General features: G+C 38.6%; 3 protein-coding genes and 2 pseudogenes across 6 annotated transcripts; 3 read left to right on the top strand and 2 right to left on the bottom strand.

Moving 5' to 3' along the window:
- Positions 1-4,875: 4,875 nt before the first annotated feature.
- LOC107665381 (cell division cycle-associated protein 4-like) lies at positions 4,876-10,154 on the bottom strand. Of its 4 annotated transcripts, none has more exons than XM_016456243.1 (4): positions 9,797-10,152; positions 8,131-8,155; positions 7,567-7,653; positions 4,876-6,824 (listed from the first exon to the last, which is right to left on the bottom strand). In XM_016456243.1, the coding sequence occupies exon 4, from the start codon at positions 6,815-6,817 to the stop codon at positions 5,951-5,953; it is 867 nt and encodes a 288-aa protein (XP_016311729.1). In that variant the 5' UTR covers positions 6,818-6,824; positions 7,567-7,653; positions 8,131-8,155; positions 9,797-10,152; the 3' UTR covers positions 4,876-5,950. The 4 variants fall into 4 exon arrangements, with proteins under 4 accessions (XP_016311729.1, XP_016311732.1, XP_016311730.1 ...); XM_016456246.1 differs by lacking the exon at positions 9,797-10,152 and adding an exon at positions 9,416-9,667; XM_016456244.1 differs by having other exon boundaries at positions 7,567-8,155.
- Positions 10,155-10,248: 94 nt separating this feature from the next.
- On the bottom strand, positions 10,249-14,277 carry LOC107665306 (uncharacterized). Its single transcript, XM_016456130.1, has 3 exons — positions 13,521-14,277; positions 12,236-12,260; positions 10,249-10,930 (listed from the first exon to the last, which is right to left on the bottom strand). Exons 1-3 carry the CDS (start codon positions 13,591-13,593, stop codon positions 10,249-10,251), a joined length of 780 nt encoding a protein of 259 aa, XP_016311616.1. The 5' UTR covers positions 13,594-14,277.
- A 1,162-nt stretch (positions 14,278-15,439) lies between these two features.
- On the top strand, positions 15,440-17,725 carry LOC107665305 (uncharacterized; annotated as a pseudogene).
- A 1,570-nt stretch (positions 17,726-19,295) lies between these two features.
- Positions 19,296-19,913, top strand: LOC107665304 (tripartite motif-containing protein 47-like). Its single transcript, XM_016456129.1, has one exon. The coding sequence runs from the start codon at positions 19,296-19,298 to the stop codon at positions 19,911-19,913; it is 618 nt and encodes a 205-aa protein (XP_016311615.1).
- Positions 19,914-22,252: 2,339 nt separating this feature from the next.
- LOC107665303 (E3 ubiquitin/ISG15 ligase TRIM25-like) lies at positions 22,253-22,936 on the top strand (annotated as a pseudogene).
- The last annotated feature ends 12 nt before the right edge of the window (positions 22,937-22,948 follow it).

The following is a 22,948-nucleotide window of genomic DNA, read 5'->3' as shown; positions in this document are numbered from 1 at the left end:
AATCTGAAGCGGACTGTATTTTGAGATGTTTAATAAGAGCTGAAGACTGCCCCAACAATCATAAAATAACACCAGAAATTGCATCATTTTTCTTTTATTAGCTGAAAGCAAAGGCGCACTACATTCACGTGGGGGCTTCAGTCTGATGTGGAAAAGCAGAGGCTGACAACGAGCAAAAACGGGCAGAAAAATACTTGTGCCTGCGCGCTGTAAGTGTGCGAATTACGGGAGTTTAATACACATCTACATGAATATGTGCCTTAGCCTACCACTGAAGTTACCTGCGCAGATTAATTATTTTTCTAGAAAACCTCGCTTATTCAATAACGTGCATTTACTGCATGGACGGGGCAAGAACAAAGAATTAGCGTTTAAAATGCATGTATACAGTTCAGTTGAAAGCTTACCCATTTTGACTTGCTGTTAATGCTGTTCAATTGAATGTAAGAAACAAACAGCCTGCTTAAATGACCACAATGTTAGAAACAACAACACTGAAATAAGAGCTTGTGCGATGAAAGTTGCGTTCGTTACTATATAGCAACAGTTGGCTCACGAAGCGTTTTCTTTCAGAATTTTCATAGGATAAAAGTAAAAACTGTTGCATTTTAAGACGTTTTAAAATCTACATTTTCTGGTCTGCCTCCGGTCCAGCGGTCTAATAGCGCTCATCAATGTCAAAATGATTGAGATGACCAATCAAATCAAAGAAGGTGGGCCTTACTGTTCACAGAAACCGAGCGCGAATTTCACCGCAGTGCTTCGGTGAAGGTACAAAGTAGCTAAACGTGTAATAGTTATTTTACTATTATTTTACAATGACATAAACGGCCCACAATATCCAGTGAAATGAACTGAATGTAGGCCTGTCATTTGTGATTCATGTAATTCCTACTAATCACAGAACCGGCTTTACTGACGAGATGCACATGACAATCGCATGCCATTAACTGCACAGCCCTCTAAGTTAATTGAATGTGACGACAATAGCATTTTTCTGTTTTACGTTTTCAACATATTAGGAATACAATAAAATTGAATGGTGCATATTTTAAAATGAAAATATGATTTGCAGTTCAGATTGATTACTTTGCAAAAAATCTTATTCTTGTTCTTTTACTGTTTTTTTTCTTCTTTTAATTTATTCCCCTAAATCAATTTAAATCCTATATTTATGTACTTCCTTTAAATAAATACCAGTACCATAGAGGTCTGGTCTTTATTTTCCTCAAAACAATTGGTCCCCCCAATGTTCTAGAGTAGACATTATTACGGCCTTGTTTGGTATAAATAAAAAAAACTTGGTTAAAAGAATCACCAATGTAGAAACAATGATCCAGAGAAAGAGAACAAAGAGGGCCGTTTTTTACTATTCAGTAAAGAAAAAAAGTTTATTTTGTTGCAAAAGTTAATGATATTCTATGGTTCACTATAGGCTGCCCACGAAAGCATGATATTGCTATTTTTTCAGTGTACATATATCAACAACACTGCAATAAGTTGCATAGCTAAAGTAGCAATATCTACAGTCTAAAGTTCTAGACTGTATCCCACCCCCTCCCCACCCTCCACAAAATAAATAATAATAATAATTGCCCACCCAGGATATCTGCCAGCCCACCCTTCTATTGTGCTTAAGAACCGGGCATGGGTGTAAGTCTTTGAGTCAGTGGTGATTCCTCCGTCTAGAATGAGATTCAGATGGATTTTATTCATTTAATCTGAATACTTGCCTACTAAGAAATAATTAGCAAGTAATGACTGAGGTGCAAAGGTCAAGACGTTGCGGACAACCCTGCTTTACATTCGATTTAATGCTTACTGTGAAAACATCAAGACCTTCTAATAAGTAATTTGCTTTTGCAAAAAAAAATAAATAAAAATAAATAAAAATAAGCGAAGAACAACTGATAACTTTTTTGCAAGAAGTTAACTGACTGTTTGACAGCCATGAGAGAGCAGAACCTAGTTTATGCACTGTTGGCATGCTGTTTACTGCCGAGTGCCGAAAACGACAGTTAGCATCTGAAGACAAATACATATTACAAACCTGTGCATTTCTTTAAAAACCTTAAGGTGGTATTTATTATGGCTCAAGCCAATTATCTAAAAAATACCCAGAAATAACCATACTACATTTCAACTCTTATTATATAATATTACAGCCAAATGAAGATTGTATCATTTAAATTCCACATACTATCTGCTTTCAACAAAAACTATGGCATTTGCTTTCCGAGAGGTAGCTGAAACTGAAACTGCACGTAAGTTTAAATCACTCTTCGAGTTCTTCGCGTATGAAGACACATACTATGATACATACTCGTCAAGATTCATGTAAACTTACACATCATTCATTCGAATAATGAAACTTTAGTAAAACTGAAAACTGCATTCATGCATTCTTGGCTTTCGCTATTGCTTTAGTTAGACATGTTTGCGAAAAGACGTCTGAAATGTCGTAACGACATACCATTTTATTCTTTAATAACAAGTTTGCTGAAAAACCGTCCAGTCACATATTACGAGTAAACGTTATTCGGGTCCGAATCGACCTCGTTTACGCAACCGAGATCACGTACGACGTAACGTACAGAAGAAAACGCGAGGTACCAAAATCTCTGTATTTATAGGCTCATACACAATAATCTAGATATAAAAACTAGTATAAATTATTTTTGCTAGGACTGCTCCAGTTGTAAATAAACTAGTGTGGACGGAGTAACACAAGCTCGAGTATCGTCAACATAAACTCGAGTTGTTACGTAAAGCGGGACAGTGCTGAACAGTGTTAATACATAAAACAATTTCCAAAAACAGAATGATAACTAAAAGGTCTTCTGCCATGCTCAAATGACATCCAGAAAACGGTTTCTGACTAAACGTCTTTACCTTGACGAGGAAAGGGCACCTTCTCCTCCGCCGGGCTCAACTTCCTTCTTCACAACTGCGGACTCCACATCCAGTCGACACATAGAGGCAGTGGGAATTCCGCTTTTTCTTTTCATGGGTGCCTCGAACGCTGTGATGTCCCTTTGACCCATACCATTATGTTTGGCTCAACCAACTGCTTCGTTGTTTAGCGTTTATTACAACCAACTACTCTCGCAAGACGTGAGCGCGCACCGCTAGACACCGCGGCTAAGATCACACGTGATGCGCAATGAATTAGCCAGTTACGTTAGCTAGTTCGTACTTGGTAAAGTGCGGGCTCTGTCTACATGGAACTACGAAATTAATTTACCCGAGATCCTCGAATGACCGCTACATTCTCTTGACTGATAAAAATAGGATGTACGGTTGTTTAAATCGGTCGCTGAACTTCGCGTTGAGCTTCTGGTCCAAAGTCTGAACATTATTTTGCGCAAAACTACGCGACCGATCGCGTCTTTACGGGGGCACGAGAAGAGAACTCTCTCTACACTGTAGAATCAACGGGAAAAGAACTCCGCTGATTGACGGTCGTCAGGTTGGATGGCTGTGATTGGTCGAACGCGATCTCAGACCCGCCTAGTAACTGCCCCTGATTGGTGGAACGCGTGTTCTCTAGTCTTGTCACATTCGTCCCCCTAACATGCCCACAGACCGAAAACGTGACCGTTTGGAGCACCGGCTATCGGACTACGGCGCAAACTCAATTGTAAATGGCACGTTTGTGGCTTTCCATTTGCTTTTTGTCTATTTCATGTCTATTTTAAGAAAACATGCATCCGAATACTACAGATGTTAAGAGTTATATTTACTGTAGAATTTCTCTAAATGATGCTTTGCAAAGCTGATTTTTAGTCGAGTCTGATACAGTAGGTAATAAAACCTCCTCACAACTATGTAGGTTGGATAATACAACATTTTCTGATATATAATCTAATAATATCCGCGCGCAAACGGAGGGATTTAAACATTGACGTTCATTTGAGTCACATCTGCTGACGTCACTTGCGTGAGAACTCGCTCCGCCGAGAATAAAACCTTGACGTTGATTTTAGGAATGGAGGTCCTACTGTACGTTTGCTCTCTGGTAACATTTTAAGTTTTGTGCCTATTAATATATACGTTTTATGTTTCCCTGGTATTATTAATAATTAATGTTTTCTGGCTGTATCAATTCTTCATTACATGGAAACAATCCAACATATCTTCAAACCAGTTTAGAAAAATAAGTCGACATCAAAAACACGTCTTTACTTTATACCCAACTCAGTTACTGGGTTATCTTGCCCCTTCAAATGTCATACTTTATTCACACTTCATTCAAACAAATATTCTCAATGCTCATTTATAGGCACTGTGCTGACAGCTGAACTCCTTAATAGTTGACTGCAGGAGAAACACACGCACACGCGCGCACACACACACACACACACACACACACAGTCTAGTTGACTATCCTTGTGGGGACTCCCCATAGGTGTAATGATTTTTTTTACTGTACAAACTGTATTTTCTATTGCCCTACACCTACCCCTCACAGAAAACTTTTTTACAATCTCAAAAAAACTGTATGATTTATAAGCTTCTGTACCCATGTACAGTGACAAGCCCCCATGAGTTGGTGTGTATTCAGGTTTAAGTCCCCACCAGTATAGAAAAACATGTACACACACACTTGTTTTCATAAGTTGTACCTTTTATTAAAAAACGTTAAAAAGTTACAATGCTCATATAAAAGGTTTATACTCTATACTAGTTTAAGATCATACAATAAACAACATCCTCTTAGAATTTAAGTGTGAGACAATGTAGAAGAAAAACATTATCAAAGTATAATAACCTATAATTTGCACAAACATAGTTTATGCAAAAATTTAGATAAAACCAAATAATATACATGTAACAACTGGGGGAAAATGTTGAGCAAAATAAAACTGTCTCTTGTTGACTGCTTCTTCAAAAAAAGAATACTGTACTAAATGCATTTTAAACACTTCATGCGTATAAAGTGTGTTATGACACTCAATGCATAGAACTAGACAAATGCCTTCTCATTATGAGGGGTCTAGAGGACTAATAGACAGATATACTTGAGCCATTCACCAATATTAAAACAGTTAACTTATTTAAAACCAATACTTTAACCAATAACTGATACAAAACACTAATTCTGTGACCGATTTACAATGAGCATAAGGCATTTGTGAATCAGGCCTATTAAGTCCTCTAGAGTTAAAAGCCACCCTGAGTTTGACCACAGCCAACACTCACCGTTTGCAGTAAATAAATTAAATAAATTAAGTCACAATATAAAATGAGTTGGCCCCATTACACTTCATTTGTTGACAAGACAAAATATAAGAACTTTGATGTCTAACAGCAAACAAAATCTACGGCTGAGCTGATTGACCGACAACTGCAATCAAACCTTGATGAAAAGAAAAATACTTTGTGCAAATGAGCACATAAATGTAAAACATGCGTCACTGTATGTATACTTGGTGCCTTTTGTATATTGTAGTACTGAATTAAGCTCCTTCAGTTTATGGATTTTGATTAACAGAAAACTTGAGTTGTTGCACATAAGAATCTAAACTCTTCGGTTAAAATCAATTTGTAAAACATGTACATAATGTACAGTAACATATTACAAGAAGAATCTATTGTAAAAATATATATTTATATACACATCTAGACAATCTTTTTTTTCTCCTTATGAAAATATCCCAAGCTTTACAACTTTTGTATACATCTTGTTCTGCTCTCCATAGTGTCATGATAACAAATAAATTAAATAAAAAACAGCATGTCTGGACAGATAAATACAGAAAAAAATCATTAAAACATACAAAGGGTATGCAAATAAGATGACTATGGTCAGCTCATAAAATCAAGGCCATCCTTCAAAAGACATCAACTCTTTTCCCTGAAAGGACTCCAGACTTTACTTGCTTTCCATAAGGAACAGAAAGGCTAGTAAAATTAAGACAAGCGTGTAAGTCTCTGAATAAAGTCGAACCTAAGAACCCACAATGATTTCCATGATGTGATCCAGTTCATTGAGATCAGAACGACAGTTTGGGGTGGACACTATTGAAGGGGAACTGTGTGAAGGTGCCAAGCTGTCAAGGAGGTCATAAGGGCCCATCTTGGGTGCGCTCTGCATGCCGGTCAGCATGGTGTCCAGATCATAGTAGGAGGTGTCCACATCTGAGAACAGCTCCTCAAGAGCAGAGTCTGGACCAGGGGAACCGTTTTTTATTTCAAATGTACCAAAAACTTGCCCAATGGTCTTTGGACTCTCTGTGGAAGCCCCGTCCTCGGTGGCTATCTCCTCATCTTCTCCTGAACCAAGTCTAGAGTCTTCAAGGACCTCTTCATCCCTCTCTACACCACTGAGCTCACTCTTCTCCCAGCACTGGCCCATACGCCCTGCCAGGCACACATTAGAGACAGTATTGCTAACTGAAACGGAGCACAGAGTCTCATCAGCTACCACCTCCTCTTCACGGCAACCTTCGTAGCTGATGACAGAGAAGAGCTTAGGTTCTGCATCCTGCTCTCGTGACCTGCAAAGGACCTCAGTGGCCACCAAGCGCTCAGAGGGACTTTGGCCTGCACTGCAGAACGCTTCAGTGACCATATGCCAGCTGCCATCATGGGTCATCTCCTCCTGAATCTGCCTAACCGTGTTGGCAATGAGAACCGAGCGGCAGAGGTTGGGCTCCACCAGCATGTGGCATAACTGCAGCTTAATGAGGGACATGTCCAGCAGTGACTGCCGTTGCAAGCTGTATGAAGATGCCACCCTGGCACCTAGCAGGCTTTCGTCGGATATCGCTTCACCACCATCGGAAAACTTACGCTTGGTGCCCTTGGAGAACATGTTTAGCCTACAGAAAAGAAAAAGGGATAGCAGTGGTCAGTTCACATTCATCCAGTTCTGTTCAAATTCAATTCTGATCCTGTGTCTTAGACCTGTAAAAATTTCCCTTACATTTATTAAAAATGATAAATAATTATTGCAATATCTGAACTAGAATATAAAACCAATAGAAATGTCAATGACAAAGAATAAATTCAAGGAAAGTCATTCTATGAAAATACAATTGAGTGCAATCATCTTAACAAAAAAAGAAAACAGACAAACAAATAATCCAGAGTTAAATTATTCTTTTAGAACATTTAAATTGTATCAAAATGTCTGTGACATGAATATGTATGTATGTGCGTATGAAAATATTTTAAAATAAAATGGATAATTAACTATGATGATTACTGTAACATTTTAAATACTATAATGGACCTTGGCAAGAGTCTAATATGGACTATGAAAAATGCTTTAGTGTAACTGAAAATTATTTTAGCAGGAACAATAAACTCCTACACTTTAGAATGCCAGAATATTTTTGAGGCTAAAGATCACATCTTACATTCACTGTCAATCCACAACCACCTAAAGTATGCATAAATGCATTTTTTAATGTAGATCTTTGCACATGATGGGAATTTGAAGATTATCAAAGTAATCTACATTAAATCACACTATATCAAATGACTCATTTAACTAATAAAATGTTGGAATTGTGCTTCAAGCCTTTGAATATGAATAAAAGTGGAGGTGAAAGTAGATACCCCAAACAGAAAGTCTAATGTGGAGAGCCACAGTACTGAGACGAGGACTCCCTGTCTCCGTGGCCAGCCAACCAGGGTTACGGGAGCCTAAAAGTAACAAACATGCATCCAGTATAGGAAAAACACATGACACCAACCAGCATGACAAAGCACATTATCTGTCATCACACTAGCTCTTGACTGACTGAGTGTTTGTGAGCGTGTATGTGACTGTGTGTGTATGTATGTTGGGAGGAGTAGGGAGGGGGCACAGGGACCTCTGATCAGCTACAAATACTGGTGGGTAGGTGAAAGGTGGGAAAGACATAAGACGATAGTTAAACAATGGTAATGAGTTACATTTTACACATCAAACTCTATGCAAAACAAGCAAACCAACAAATCCATTGAGTGCAAGCACACAAAAAACCACCACATGTATTGCAAAGTCATTTCATGTTAAGAGGGATGACTTAACATAATGGAGATGATTTGCTTGACAGTTAACCAAGATCACAAACAAGAACTTTAAACCCATAACCACACTGTTAACCAGTTATATTAAGAGCATGGTTGTGTGCCTACCTGAAGCATGGGTGACATCCCAGCACTGTTGAAAAAGAGACCAGAGTGCAAGCTGACACACATCTGTTGCAACTAAAACTACAACCAACATTTCGTACACCAGCACTGCATTCAGTTAATAATAGAGTGCCACAGGAATGAGTCCTAAAACATGGAAACGAGTTAGGATTTTTGAACTTCGGGTTCCATCGTCCTGAAATCAGTGCGTTTTTTATTAAATACCTGAAATAAAGTCTGTGGTTTACACAAGCTCAAGATATTTCACGTTTTATTCTTCAACATAAAATCCCACTCATGATTTTTTGAGCATCTTGAAAAAGCTCTAAAGCAGGGGTCACCAAACTTGGTCCTGCAGAGTTTAGCTCCAACCCTAATCAAACACACCTGAACCAGCTAATCAAGGTCTTACTAGGTACACTAGAAACTTCCAGGCAGGTGTGTTGAGGCAAGTTGGAGCTGAACTTTGCAGAACACCGGCCCTCCAAGACCGAGTTTGACAACCACTGCTCTAAATGGAACTTAAGAGTCTGCCATGGACATTAAACGCCATTCTGGCAAATATCTACTCACAAGTCAACTCAAACTTTCCAAATGGTTGCCTTTAAAGATTAAAAGATTTGGCGGAAACTCAGTGGTGGTGACAGTGAAGTCATGCAACTGTGGTGTAGTTTGTTTATATCGTTGCATTTAGGCATCAAATTTATAAAAGTTGTGTTAACTTGTGATTATTATGATGAGCGAAACATGCGAGAATCATAAGTGAGAATCATAAGCTTGTTCACAGAGATTATTTTTTGCAATGATCTAAACGTCAGAGGGGAAATCCTATTGGCTTTTTTGTCAAGGGAACCAATATGATGCTAACTTCTAGGTTGGCCTACAAAAATATGTTATTCCTGCAGCACTCTATATCGAGAAAGATTTTCAGGAGATCTCCATGTGCCCTCAAGTATAACAGTTAAGAATTTGAGGAAACTGGAATTCTACATTGCAAGTTGTGAAAAAACTAATCAAAATAAACTATTAATAATAAAAAATAAAAAAATCAGTAAAAAATTCTTCAAGTAGCTGGAGTCTAAACTAAAACAAAACGTATCATTCAGGCTCCACCCAGACAGACTCACTTCCCCTCCCCCACCGCACTGACGTGGTCACTGGTCAAAAAGTGCGCTACTGGGTAAGTAACAAAATAAATAAAAACCAGTGAAATAAACACCCAGACTCTTAATACGAAGGTTCGGTGGACAATAATCCTCTAGATAAATATAAAAAAAAGGTTACTCACAGACTCCCTGACATGCGAGACGGGGAAACAAAGGTATAAACCTCTCTGCCGAGACGACAAAGATGGAAGCCATTTTGATTTTTCAAACGGGTCCGCTGGCTAGTCAACTTCGCCTTGTTTACGGGCAACCCAAACAGCGTCTTCAACTTTTCCAAACGCTTACCGTGTCGACAAAATGCACGTGAGAGTGAAACATATTTTGGATACACACATGACATGTAAAGGCAAATAACGGGCGGCTAAACATGGACCACACGGCCACTTCCGCAAACATGCCGCTTTTCGAAATAGACCGCGCGTTTAACAATCGCGGATCGAGATCATATTAAGCGGTGCGACTACATAATATAGATTGTATTTAAATCTTACGCGTATACTTACCTCGTGTTGTTCGTGTTCTTTGATGGCGAGCGTCATAAACGGTTGTAGGCTGGGTTTAATACTGAAGCTGCAGCTCGTTCGGCCTCTCCAGCACAGATTGCAGTGAGAGCATACGGTAAGCAGCGAGAGGCAGCCAGCTGCAGCAGTGAAAGGGCCGATGGGGGCGGACTCTTGCATCTTGATCGACAGCAGGCCATCGCAGGAGCGGGGAGCCCCGAACAAAAGCGTCTGTGATTCTACCCTGGGCCCCAACTTCAACAATGCACATCTTGTTTTTGAGGCATCTTAAAAATCAAATGGACATGCAAGAATGTATGATTTCACAAAGTAGGCCTACACACGGAGTTATTTATTGGTCTAATTTCTCAGCCATCCCCACAGGCCAAATAAGAGTTTACTAGATAACATTCAGAAAATCATTTACATTTGAAAGATTTACATGTTATTCAAAGTTAGTTATATTGAAGGCAATGTGAGATATTAACTGGGGAACCGTTTTTTATTTCAAATGTCCCAAAAACTTGTCCAGTGGTCTTTGGACTCTCTGTAGAAGCCCCATCCTCGGTGTCTATCTCCTCATCTTCTCCTGAATCAAGTCTAGAGTCTTCAAGGGCCTCTTCATCCCTCTCTACACCACTGAGCTCACTCTTCTCCCAGCACTGGCCCACACGCCCTGCCAGGCACACATTAGAGACAGTATCGCTAACTGAAACGGAGCACAGCGTCTCATCAGCTACCACCTCCTCTTCACGGCAACCTTCGTAGCTGATGACAGAGAAGAGCTTAGGTTCTGCATCCTGCTCTCGTGACCTGCAAAGGACCTCAGTGGCCACCAAGCGCTCAGAGGGACTTTGGCCTGCACTGCAGAACGCTTCAGTGACCATATGCCAGCTGCCATCATGGGTCATCTCCTCCTGAATCTGCCTAACCGTGTTGGCAATGAGAACCGAGCGGCAGAGGTTGGGCTCCACCAGCATGTGGCATAACTGCAGCTTAATGAGGGACATGTCCAGCAGCGACTGCCGTTGCAAGCTGTACGAAGATGCCACCCTGGCACCTACCAGGCTTTCGTCGGATATCTCTTCATCACCATCGGAAAACTTACGCTTGGTGCCCTTGGAGAACATGTTTAGCCTACAGAAAAGAAAAAGGGATAGCAGTGGTCAGTTCACATTCATCCAGTTCTGTTCAAATTCAATTCTGATCCTGTGTCTTAGACCTGTAAAAATTTCCCTTACATTTATTAAAAATGATAAATAATTATTGCAATATCTGAACTAGAATATAAAACCAATAGAAATGTCAATGACAAAGAATAAATTCAAGGAAAGTCATTCTATGAAAATACAATTGAGTGCAATCATCTTAACAAAAAAAGAAAACAGACAAACAAATAATCCAGAGTTAAATTATTCTTTTAGAACATTTAAATTGTATCAAAATGTCTGTGACATGAATATGTATGTATGTGCGTATGAAAATATTTTAAAATAAAATGGATAATTAACTATGATGATTACTGTAACATTTTAAATACTATAATGGACCTTGGCAAGAGTCTAATATGGACTATGAAAAATGCTTTAGTGTAACTGAAAATTATTTTAGCAGGAACAACTACACTTTAGACTTTAGAATGCCAGAATATTTTTGAGGCTAAAGATCACATCTTACATTCACTGTCAATCACCTAAAGTATAAAGTATGCATAAATGCATTTTAAATGTAGATCTTTGCACATGATGGGAATTTGACGATTATTAAAGTAACCTACATTAACTCGCACTATATCAAATGACTGATTTAGCTAATAAAATGTTGGAATTGTGCTTCAAGCCTTTGAATATGAATAAAAGTGGAGGTGAAAGTAGATACCCCAAACAGAAAGTCTAATGTGGAGAGCCACAGTACTGAGACGAGGACTCCCTGTCTCCGTGGCCAGCCAACCAGGGTTACGGGAGCCTAAAAGTAACAAACATGCATCCAGTATAGGAAAAACACATGACACCAACCAGCATGACAAAGCACATTATCTGTCATCACACTAGCTCTTGACTGACTGAGTGTTTGTGAGCGTGTATGTGACTGTGTGTGTATGTATGTTGGGAGGAGTAGGGAGGGGGCACAGGGACCTCTGATCAGCTACAAATACTGGTGGGTAGGTGAAAGGTGGGAAAGACATAAGACGATAGTTAAACAATGGTAATGAGTTACATTTTACACATCAAACTCTATGCAAAACAAGCAAACCAACAAATCCATTGAGTGCAAGCACACAAAAAACCACCACATGTATTGCAAAGTCATTTCATGTTAAGAGGGATGACTTAACATAATGGAGATGATTTGCTTGACAGTTAACCAAGATCACAAACAAGAACTTTAAACCCATAACCACACTGTTAACCAGTTATATTAAGAGCATGGTTGTGTGCCTACCTGAAGCATGGGTGACATCCCAGCACTGTTGAAAAAGAGACCAGAGTGCAAGCTGACACACATCTGTTGCAACTAAAACTACAACCAACATTTCGTACACCAGCACTGCATTCAGTTAATAATAGAGTGCCACAGGAATGAGTCCTAAAACATGGAAACGAGTTAGGATTTTTGAACTTCGGGTTCCATCGTCCTGAAATCAGTGCGTTTTTTATTAAATACCTGAAATAAAGTCTGTGGTTTACACAAGCTCAAGATATTTCACGTTTTATTCTTCAACATAAAATCCCACTCATGATTTTTTGAGCATCTTGAAAAAGCTCTAAAGCAGGGGTCACCAAACTTGGTCCTGCAGAGTTTAGCTCCAACCCTAATCAAACACACCTGAACCAGCTAATCAAGGTCTTACTAGGTACACTAGAAACTTCCAGGCAGGTGTGTTGAGGCAAGTTGGAGCTGAACTTTGCAGAACACCGGCCCTCCAAGACCGAGTTTGACAACCACTGCTCTAAATGGAACTTAAGAGTCTGCCATGGACATTAAACGCCATTCTGGCAAATATCTACTCACAAGTCAACTCAAACTTTCCAAATGGTTGCCTTTAAAGATTAAAAGATTTGGCGGAAACTCAGTGGTGGTGACAGTGAAGTCATGCAACTGTGGTGTAGTTTGTTTATATCGTTGCATTTAGGCATCAAATTTATAAAAGTTGTGTTAACTTGTGATTATTATGATGAGCGAAACATGCGAGAATCATAAGTGAGAATCATAAGCTTGTTCACAGAGATTATTTTTTGCAATGATCTAAACGTCAGAGGGGAAATCCTATTGGCTTTTTTGTCAAGGGAACCAATATGATGCTAACTTCTAGGTTGGCCTACAAAAATATGTTATTCCTGCAGCACTCTATATCGAGAAAGATTTTCAGGAGATCTCCATGTGCCCTCAAGTATAACAGTTAAGAATTTGAGGAAACTGGAATTCTACATTGCAAGTTGTGAAAAAACTAATCAAAATAAACTATTAATAATAAAAAATAAAAAAATCAGTAAAAAATTCTTCAAGTAGCTGGAGTCTAAACTAAAACAAAACGTATCATTCAGGCTCCACCCAGACAGACTCACTTCCCCTCCCCCACCGCACTGACGTGGTCACTGGTCAAAAAGTGCGCTACTGGGTAAGTAACAAAATAAATAAAAACCAGTGAAATAAACACCCAGACTCTTAATACGAAGGTTCGGTGGACAATAATCCTCTAGATAAATATAAAAAAAAGGTTACTCACAGACTCCCTGACATGCGAGACGGGGAAACAAAGGTATAAACCTCTCTGCCGAGACGACAAAGATGGAAGCCATTTTGATTTTTCAAACGGGTCCGCTGGCTAGTCAACTTCGCCTTGTTTACGGGCAACCCAAACAGCGTCTTCAACTTTTCCAAACGCTTACCGTGTCGACAAAATGCACGTGAGAGTGAAACATATTTTGGATACACACATGACATGTAAAGGCAAATAACGGGCGGCTAAACATGGACCACACGGTCACTTCCGCAAACATGCCGCTTTTCGAAATAGACCGCGCGTTTAACAATCGCGGATCGAGATCATATTAAGCGGTGCGACTACATAATATAGATTGTATTTAAATCTTACGCGTATACTTACCTCGTGTTGTTCGTGTTCTTTGATGGCGAGCGTCATAAACGGTTGTAGGCTGGGTTTAATACTGAAGCTGCAGCTCGTTCGGCCTCTCCAGCACAGATTGCAGTGAGAGCATACGGTAAGCAGCGAGAGGCAGCCAGCTGCAGCAGTGAAAGGGCCGATGGGGGCGGACTCTTGCATCTTGATCGACAGCAGGCCATCGCAGGAGCGGGGAGCCCCGAACAAAAGCGTCTGTGATTCTACCCTGGGCCCCAACTTCAACAATGCACATCTTGTTTTTGAGGCATCTTAAAAATCAAATGGACATGCAAGAATGTATGATTTCACAAAGTAGGCCTACACACGGAGTTATTTATTGGTCTAATTTCTCAGCCATCCCCACAGGCCAAATAAGAGTTTACTAGATAACATTCAGAAAATCATTTACATTTGAAAGATTTACATGTTATTCAAAGTTAGTTATATTGAAGGCAATGTGAGATATTAACTTTGTTATTAAATAGCAATATTTGATTTTCTGGGGCATTTGTACTTTTATAACCGTTTTCTTTTTATGTAATGTATGTAACAAATATAAGCACAGTATGTTAATTTTAATTTAATCTGTTAATTATACCTTCAAATGGTTTCTGTATGTTGGGGTGTACAGACATTTGAGAAGCTGGAGGTGATGTTAGAGGAGATACAAACTGTAAAACTGAAAATAATATATTTATATTTAAGGAAAAACTAAATTGTAGGCCTATTTGATTCCTAATGTGATGGAAAATAGCTGGAAATTTTCTGAGGAATTTTTAATGTCACTTTGTCATTTTGATCAATTTAGTTAATAAAATCAGATTTATTAATAATATAATAATATTCAGTTCATTTTGACCACACATTTCAGTACTCAGTTTTTCTAGTTCAGTTACCAGAAATTGGAAAAAACATCCCAGTTGTGACTTAAAAGAAAAGAAATGCCAAGTATTATATAGTATAACTAGAATTTAATTAATTAGGCAGGAACATTGTATACTGTCTGCCTTCAACTTCGGCTGTCTGGCAGTAGTAAAAACAATAACACGATTAACAGTTTTCCATATTCTGAGGAAGTGAGTTGTGACTTTCATTGCTATAATACCGTGAGGTAGGTATCTGGTACTTCTGCCTTAAATCGGTTCAAGTCCTATCAATAGGACATTTCTTTCTTTTCATCAGTTTTGGGAATTTGCGTTTCTCTTCTGATTTTAAACTGTGGTGACGTCCCACTGGGCTCCATTTTGCCGACAACACACAATAGTAGCTACAGTCTACTCAAATCACTTAATTTTCTCACGTAGCCTACCTAGAAAACATTAAATCATGGTGTTAGAGAATTCTTCAGATCGATGCTAAGAGTGAATGAGGCTGTCAACTTGTCAATGAATCCGTTATATATATTCTTAAAGAGTAAGAATGGTTAATTGTCACATGAAACTGAATCAAGATTTGTTATACTCTATTCAGTGTCTCCATCTAGTGGCTATACTAAAAGACACTACTGAAAAAGGACACACTCGGCTCTTCGCGATTACTCAGTCGCCTAGAATCTTATATTTTATACAGCACTGGGTGTTTTTTTTCTTCTTCTTCCTTTTTATGTCTGCACTCATAACTATTACTTAATATTTATTACGCGATTTAATTATGACGAACATGTACTTTGAACAAACATTTCAAGTCATAAAATGGATCAAAGGTCAAAATTCCTCAAACGTTTCCTGCCACCTCACTATGACGAACACAACGAATTGTTATCAGGTAAATACAAAAATAATCTTCAGTTCTGTATTTAATCTGTATTTCTGTGTTGTTTGTGTCTTTCAGAATTATTATTAGCCTATTATTATTATTTTTAAGCATAGTGTTACACCAATTCTTTACTTTCACTTTCACTCTCTTTTTAAATTACACAACGCATTCTTTTCTAACCAGAGCGGGTCTTTCATAAACACCCTTTTGTGGAAGGACAACAGCAAAACAAATCTTCTGTAGTGTCTTAGCGCGTGTTGGTAGCATAATGGCAGAGGCTATACTTGGAGATCACGACCAGTACAGCTGCTCAATATGTTTGGACTTGTTGAGGGATCCTGTGACAATTCCGTGTGGACATAGTTACTGCATGGGCTGTATAGGTGAGTGCTGGAATACAAATGATCTGAACGGGATCTATAGATGTCCACAATGCAGACAGGCCTTCAATTCAAAGCCTCCACTCAACAGAAGTACAGTGCTTGCTGAAATAATGGAGAAACTGAGGAGCACAGAGCTGCAAGTGTCAGAGTCTGCTCAATGTCTTGCTGGACCTGGAGAGATTGTGTGTGATTTCTGTGCTGGAGAAATGATCAAAGCTGTCAAGTCTTGTCTGGAGTGTCGAGCCTCTTACTGTGAAACACATGTACAACCCCACTATAATGTTCCTGCCCTGAAGAAACACAAGCTGGTGAAAGCTGCAGTCATTCCAGTATGCCCCAAACACGACAAGCGTCTTGAGGTTTACTGTCGAACGGACCAGAAATGTGTCTGCATGCACTGCTTATTGGATGACCACAAGGGCCATGACACAGTGCCATCTACAATAGAGCGCAACGAGAAACAGGTGAAGATGTCCATCATTTTTTTTCTGTAAGGACTGTCAATAGATTAAATTTTAATCGCACTCTTATCAAGAAAATAAGCATAGCCAATTTGTTCCAGGACCTTCAAGTCTGGACTCCAATATTAAGATTGGAGACAAAGTTCGTGTGAAGCCGTCTGTTGTTACTCCAACACACAAATGGGGAGCAATCACTCACAAAAGCATTGGTGTTGTTAAAAGTAAGAGCACTGAGTTTCATAACTTACATTAGTCATACAAATGTCTGAAAATGATGAATGTTGAAAGAAATTATTATAGGCTCACTGAATGCCTGTTGGAGTGAGAAAAAACAGCATATTTGACATGAATGTTTTTTATGTTTGCAGAAATTCAGGGTGAGTCTTTGACTGTAGATTTCCCGGAGCAAAAAAACTGGACTGGTATTGTTTCAGAAATGGAGATTGTGGCCAGCACTGGTCCAGGTAATTGTTTGTATTTAAAGACATGATCATTTAAATAATTGCAGGCAATTTCTTAGCTGCAGCTTAAATGTTGTGTTGTGCACTTAGAAGTGAAAGTGTTTACTGTAATATTTTACTTGTTTCAAATTTGTCAATAATAAATGCTCCAGTTGACATCAAGGTTGGACATCAAGTCAGAGAGAAACCTCCCATTACCACCCCAAAACATAGCTGGGGTGCTTATGTCACACATAAGAATGTGGGTGTGGTAAAAGAGCAAGATCTGTGTTTTTTTTTTTCCCTCAGATAAATCATGTTATCAAGCAATCCACACTCAAGTACAAGCCTTAAAATTTAGACATTAAATGTGATGACAGTCTGATTGTTGACTTTCCTGAACATGCAAATTGGAAGGGAATTCTCTTTTAAATGGAGCTAGTAACCAGTGATGATGAGTTTGGTAATTACACAGAGTATTACAGTATTTCCATGACATGTAAGTAGCTGCTATTCAGCAGAAATCTCTCAGACGATCATGACGCTCCTTGCATTTCTGGATGTTCAGGTCTGGAGTCCATTATTAAGATTGGAGACCAAGTTCGTGTGAAGCCATCTGTTGTTACACCAACACACAAATGGGGAGCAATCACTCACAAAAGCATTGGTGTTGTTAAAAGTGAGAGCACTGACTGACCGGCAATGATTTCGGCATGCATTCCTCATACATTGTGCTTTTTACCAGAATAAACGAAATGATGATTAAAGATTTTTTTTTGAAGATGTGTTTTTTCCCCTGAATTAGTTTTTGTTTCCCACCAACATGCAACCAAAATCTTATGCCTTTCTGTATGTCTACAGACACTGACATTTCAGGATCCCCCTAGATCGTGAAGATGTGACTGTGGATGTCTCTGCTCACCATTTGCTTTTGTGAATGAGTTTTCACTGAAACTTGCCAATGTCTTTATTTGTAAGTTTACAGTCATGTGAACATGAAAAATGTACCCTTTTCGTATTTCAGTCTTAGGTTTTCATACTGGTGTCCTTCACAGCACAGGAGAGATATTATATTAGACAGAAGTTTACGTTAATGGTTCTTTTCATTCAGGTGTTTCAAATTCATTTGCATTTTTTTTTGTCTTCAATTTGACTCATGTATGATTGCATCATAATTTATTAGCTACAGCATGGGTGCTGCAGTTAGAAAGAATCTTTCTACAGATATAGACTGATTTTTAACAACTAAAATCTGTTTTAGCTCTGGGAATGAGCACATACACTGAATTATGTCTGTTCAATCTCACTTTAATAATAAATCTAAAATAATTAATTATAATTTTTAAAATAATAAATTGAAAATGTCCTGTCAAAAATACAATCCAAACAAATGCACATTTTGTTGCTAAATTAGTCTTTTTTTCTTTTTTGTCTTTTGAGTGAATTAAATAAACTGCACTGATATTCAACCATTGTGGCTAAAGCTTATGTTATATGCATGTGTATACATATTGGTCTACAAGTATCTGTGGCTCTTGTTTTGTATATTTCTTCCTAGCTGAGTTTGTGTCAATTAAAGTATCATGATGACAAGCTAATTATTTTTATTGAGGAATTAGTTGTGTTGACCATACAGTTCAGTTCGTATGCATGACTGATTTTCATGTTCGACAAAACTACATTACCCAACAGGCTTTGTGGCTGCACGACTAAAACGCTTCCGGTTTCTGTCAGGAAGACTTTACTAGATGTCTCCATCTAATGGTGATACTGAAAACTCCTAAAGATCAAAATTCAAAGATCTACGACCATAACTTAAAGCACACCAGTCTCTGTTATGAGGAAAATACAAAACAATGATTTTTTTTTTTTACCCTTCCCAACTCACATAGGGGAAGTTGTGGCCTAATGATTAGAGAGTCAGACTCATAACCCAAAGGTTGTGGGTTTGAGTCTCGTACCGGCAGGGATTGTAGGTGGGGGGAGTGAATGTACAGCGCTCTCTCCCACCTTCAATACCACGACTGAGGTGCCCTTGAGCAAGGCACCGAACCCCCAACTGCTCCCCAGGCGCCGCAGCATAAATGGCTGCCCACTGCTCCGGGTGTGTGTTCACTGCTGTGTGTGTGCACTTTGGATGGGTAAATGCAGAGCACTAATTCCAAGTATGGGTCACCATACTTGGCCACATGTCACGTCACTTTCACTCACTTTATAAGCATTTGTATCACTGTATTTGTGTATTATGATGAATCATTGCTTGCTTTCACTTTCACTCTCACACTTATACCTTCACTTGCATCCATGGCTCTTTGTTAACACAAGGAGGTTTTAGCAGACATGGCAGAGGCTATACTTGGAGATCACGACCAGTACAGCTGCTCAATATGTTTGGACTTGTTGAGGGATCCTGTGACAATTCCGTGTGGACATAGTTACTGCATGGGCTGTATAGGTGAGTGCTGGAATACAAATGATCTGAACGGGATCTATAGATGTCCACAATGCAGACAGGCCTTCAATTCAAAGCCTCCACTCAACAGAAGTACAGTGCTTGCTGAAATAATGGAGAAACTGAGGAGCACAGAGCTGCAAGTGTCAGAGTCTGCTCAATGTCTTGCTGGACCTGGAGAGATTGCGTGTGATTTCTGTGCTGGAGAAATGATCAAAGCTGTCAAGTCTTGTCTGGAGTGTCGAGCCTCTTACTGTGAAACACATGTACAACCCCACTATAATGTTCCTGCCCTGAAGAAACACAAGCTGGTGAAAGCTGCAGTCATTCCAGTATGCCCCAAACACGACAAGCGTCTTGAGGTTTACTGTCGAACGGACCAGAAATGTGTCTGCATGCACTGCTTATTGGATGACCACAAGGGCCATGACACAGTGCCATCTACAATAGAGCGCAACGAGAAACAGGTGAAGATGTCCATCATTTTTTACTTTAATGACTTGTAAGGACTGTCAATAGATTAAAAAAAATGTTTAAATCATGATTAATCACACCCTTTTTGTGCGATTAATCGCACTCTTATCAAGAAAATAAGCATAGGCAATTTGTTTAACACATTCATTTTGTCATCATTTGCTATATCCAGCAACCCATCAGATTGATTCACACAAAAATATATTTTCTGAAAGCTTTTTCCAAAGTAAATTTAGGTATTTTTCAACAAAAAAAAGGACACTTATTAACCAAATGATATAAGGAGGCCTAATTCATAAATTTATGCATACCAAAGCACACATGAAAAAAAAAACATTACAGAAATTCACAGTGTATAGTAGGCTATGTGTACAGCGCAACGGCAAAGAGTTTGTTCACATTTTTAAAAAGTTAAGTTGAGTCTACTTTAGCAAAACAGTTGTCCATCTGTAGAACGAGGCACAAAGTGTTTAAAACAACAAAATTTGATCCATGAGAGAATAATCTATGAGAGTCTTCCATCAAACACTCAGACCTCCATGTGATTTCAGGACCTTCAAGTCTGGACTCCAATATTAAGATTGGAGACAAAGTTCGTGTGAAGCCAACACACAAATGGGGAGCAATCACTCACAAAAGCATTGGTGTTGTTAAAAGTGAGAGCACTGACTGACCGGCAATGGTTTCGGCATGCATTCCTCATGCATTGTGCTTTTTACCAGAATAAATGAAATGATGATTAAAGATTTTTTGTAGGCTCACTGTGTGCCACAGAGTGAGAAAATAGGACGTCATAAAAAATGGACTGGTTTAGTTTCAGAAATGGAGCTTGTGACCAGTACTGATTTAGGTAATTTCCCTATGCATTTTTTTTTATCTGTTTGCACTTTGTAAGTGAAAATGCTTTCTGTATTATCTTCATTTTCATATTTGTTAACAAAAAATGTTTCAGTCGACATTAAGGTTGGAGACAGAGTCAGAGTGAAATCTTCCATAATTACTCCAAAACATAACTGGGGTGGACATGTCACACACAAGAGTGTTGGTGTGGTAAAAGGCAAGATCTGTGTATTTTTCTCAAAGAACAAACTTGAATAAACTACTTTAATATATTTATCATATACACTGGCAGCCAAAAGTTTGGAATAATTAAGATTTTTTTAAGATGTCTTTTATGTTCACCAAGATGCATTTATTTAATGAAAAATACAGTAAATTCAGTAATATTGTGAAATATTTTTACAATTTAACCTCTTAAGACCTGAGAAAAGATTTTTAGGTGTTTTTTAGATGTTTTTTTCATGTCTTTACATTGTTTAGAGCAGGGGTGCCCAATGAATGAGTTTTCACTGAAACTTGCCAATGTCTTTATTTGTAAGTTTACAGTCATGTGAACATGAAAAATGTACCCTTTTCGTATTTCAGTCTTAGGTTTTCATACTGGTGTCCTTCACAGCACAGGAGAGATATTATATTAGACAGAAGTTTACGTTAATGGTTCTTTTCATTCAGGTGTTTCAAATTCATTTGCATTTTTTTTGTCTTCAATTTGACTCATGTATGATTGCATCATAATTTATTAGCTACAGCATGGGTGCTGCAGTTAGAAAAAATCTTTCTACAGATATAGACTGATTTTTAATAACTGAAATCTGTTTTAGCTCTGGGAATGAGCACATACACTGAATTATGTCTGTTCAATCTCACTTTAATAATAAATCTAAAATAATTAATTATAATTTTTAAAATAATAAATTGAAAATGTCCTGTCAAAAATACAATCCAAACAAATGCACATTTTGTTGCTAAATTAGTCTTTTTTTCTTTTTTGTCTTTTGAGTGAATTAAATAAACTGCACTGATATTCAACCATTGTGGCTAAAGCTTATGTTATATGCATGTGTATACATATTGGTCTACAAGTATCTGTGGCTCTTGTTTTGTATATTTCTTCCTAGCTGAGTTTGTGTCAATTAAAGTATCATGATGACAAGCTAATTATTTTTATTTAGGAATTAGCTGTGATGACCATACAGTTCAGTTCGTATGCATGACTGATTTTCATGTTCGACAAAACTACATTACCCAACAGGCTTTGTGGCTGCACGACTAAAACGCTTCCGGTTTCTGTCAGGAAGACTTTACTAGATGTCTCCATCTAATGGTGATACTGAAAACTCCTAAAGATCAAAATTCAAAGATCTACGACCATAACTTAAAGCACACCAGTCTCTGTTATGAGGAAAATACAAAACAATGATTTTTTTTACCCTTCCCAACTCACATAAGCATTTGTATCACTGTATTTGTGTATTATGATGAATCATTGCTTGCTTTCACTTTCACTCTCACACTTACACCTTAACTTACATCCATGGTTCTTTGCTAACACAAGGAGGTTTTAGCAGACATGGCAGAGGCTATACTTGAAGATCATGACCAGTACAGCTGCTCAATATGTTTGGACTTGTTGAGGGATCCTGTGACAATTCCGTGTGGACATAGTTACTGCATGGGCTGTATAGGTGAGTGCTGGAATACAAATGATCTGAACGGGATCTATAGATGTCCACAATGCAGACAGGCCTTCAATTCAAAGCCTCCACTCAACAGAAGTACAGTGCTTGCTGAAATAATGGAGAAACTGAGGAGCACAGAGCTGCAAGTGTCAGAGTCTGCTCAATGTCTTGCTGGACCTGGAGAGATTGCGTGAGATTTCTGTGCTGGAGAAATGATCAAAGCTGTCAAGTCTTGTCTGGAGTGTCGAGCCTCTTACTGTGAAACACATGTACAACCCCACTATAATGTTCCTGCCCTGAAGAAACACAAGCTGGTGAAAGCTGCAGTCATTCCAGTATGCCCCAAACACGACAAGCTTCTTGAGGTTTACTGTCGAACGGACCAGAAATGTGTCTGCATGCACTGCTTATTGGATGACCACAAGGGCCATGACACAGTGCCATCTACAATAGAGCGCAACGAGAAACAGGTGAAGATGTCCATCATTTTTTTTCCTTTGATGACCCAACTTAACTTAATTACAAAATGCTATTGACAAATGTTTTCA

The sequence above is a fragment of the Sinocyclocheilus anshuiensis genome, unplaced genomic scaffold (genome assembly GCF_001515605.1).
Source record: "Sinocyclocheilus anshuiensis isolate Anshui unplaced genomic scaffold, SAMN03320099.WGS_v1.1 scaffold199, whole genome shotgun sequence".
In the NCBI taxonomy this organism is placed as follows: Eukaryota; Metazoa; Chordata; class Actinopteri; order Cypriniformes; family Cyprinidae; genus Sinocyclocheilus; species Sinocyclocheilus anshuiensis.
This window is presented reverse-complemented; position numbering and strand designations above follow the sequence as displayed.

What these genes read in the sequence shown, in the direction of transcription:
- LOC107665381 (XM_016456247.1), bottom strand. Translation starts at nt 6,817, where the DNA reads ATGTTCTCCAAGGGCACCAAGCGTAAGTTTTCCGATGGTGGTGAAGCG.
- LOC107665306 (XM_016456130.1), bottom strand. Translation starts at nt 13,593, where the DNA reads ATGGCTTCCATCTTTGTCGTCTCGGCAGAGAGGTTTATACCTTTGTTT. An exon ending in TCTCGCATGTCAGGGAGTCT is followed by an intron (nt 12,261 to 13,520) that starts GTGAGTAACCTT and finishes CTTTTTCAACAG; the next exon opens with TGCTGGGATGTCACCCATGC. An exon ending in GGATGTCACCCATGCTTCAG is followed by an intron (nt 10,931 to 12,235) that starts GTAGGCACACAA and finishes TCTTTTCTGTAG; the next exon opens with GCTAAACATGTTCTCCAAGG.
- LOC107665304 (XM_016456129.1), top strand. Translation starts at nt 19,296, where the DNA reads ATGGCAGAGGCTATACTTGGAGATCACGACCAGTACAGCTGCTCAATA.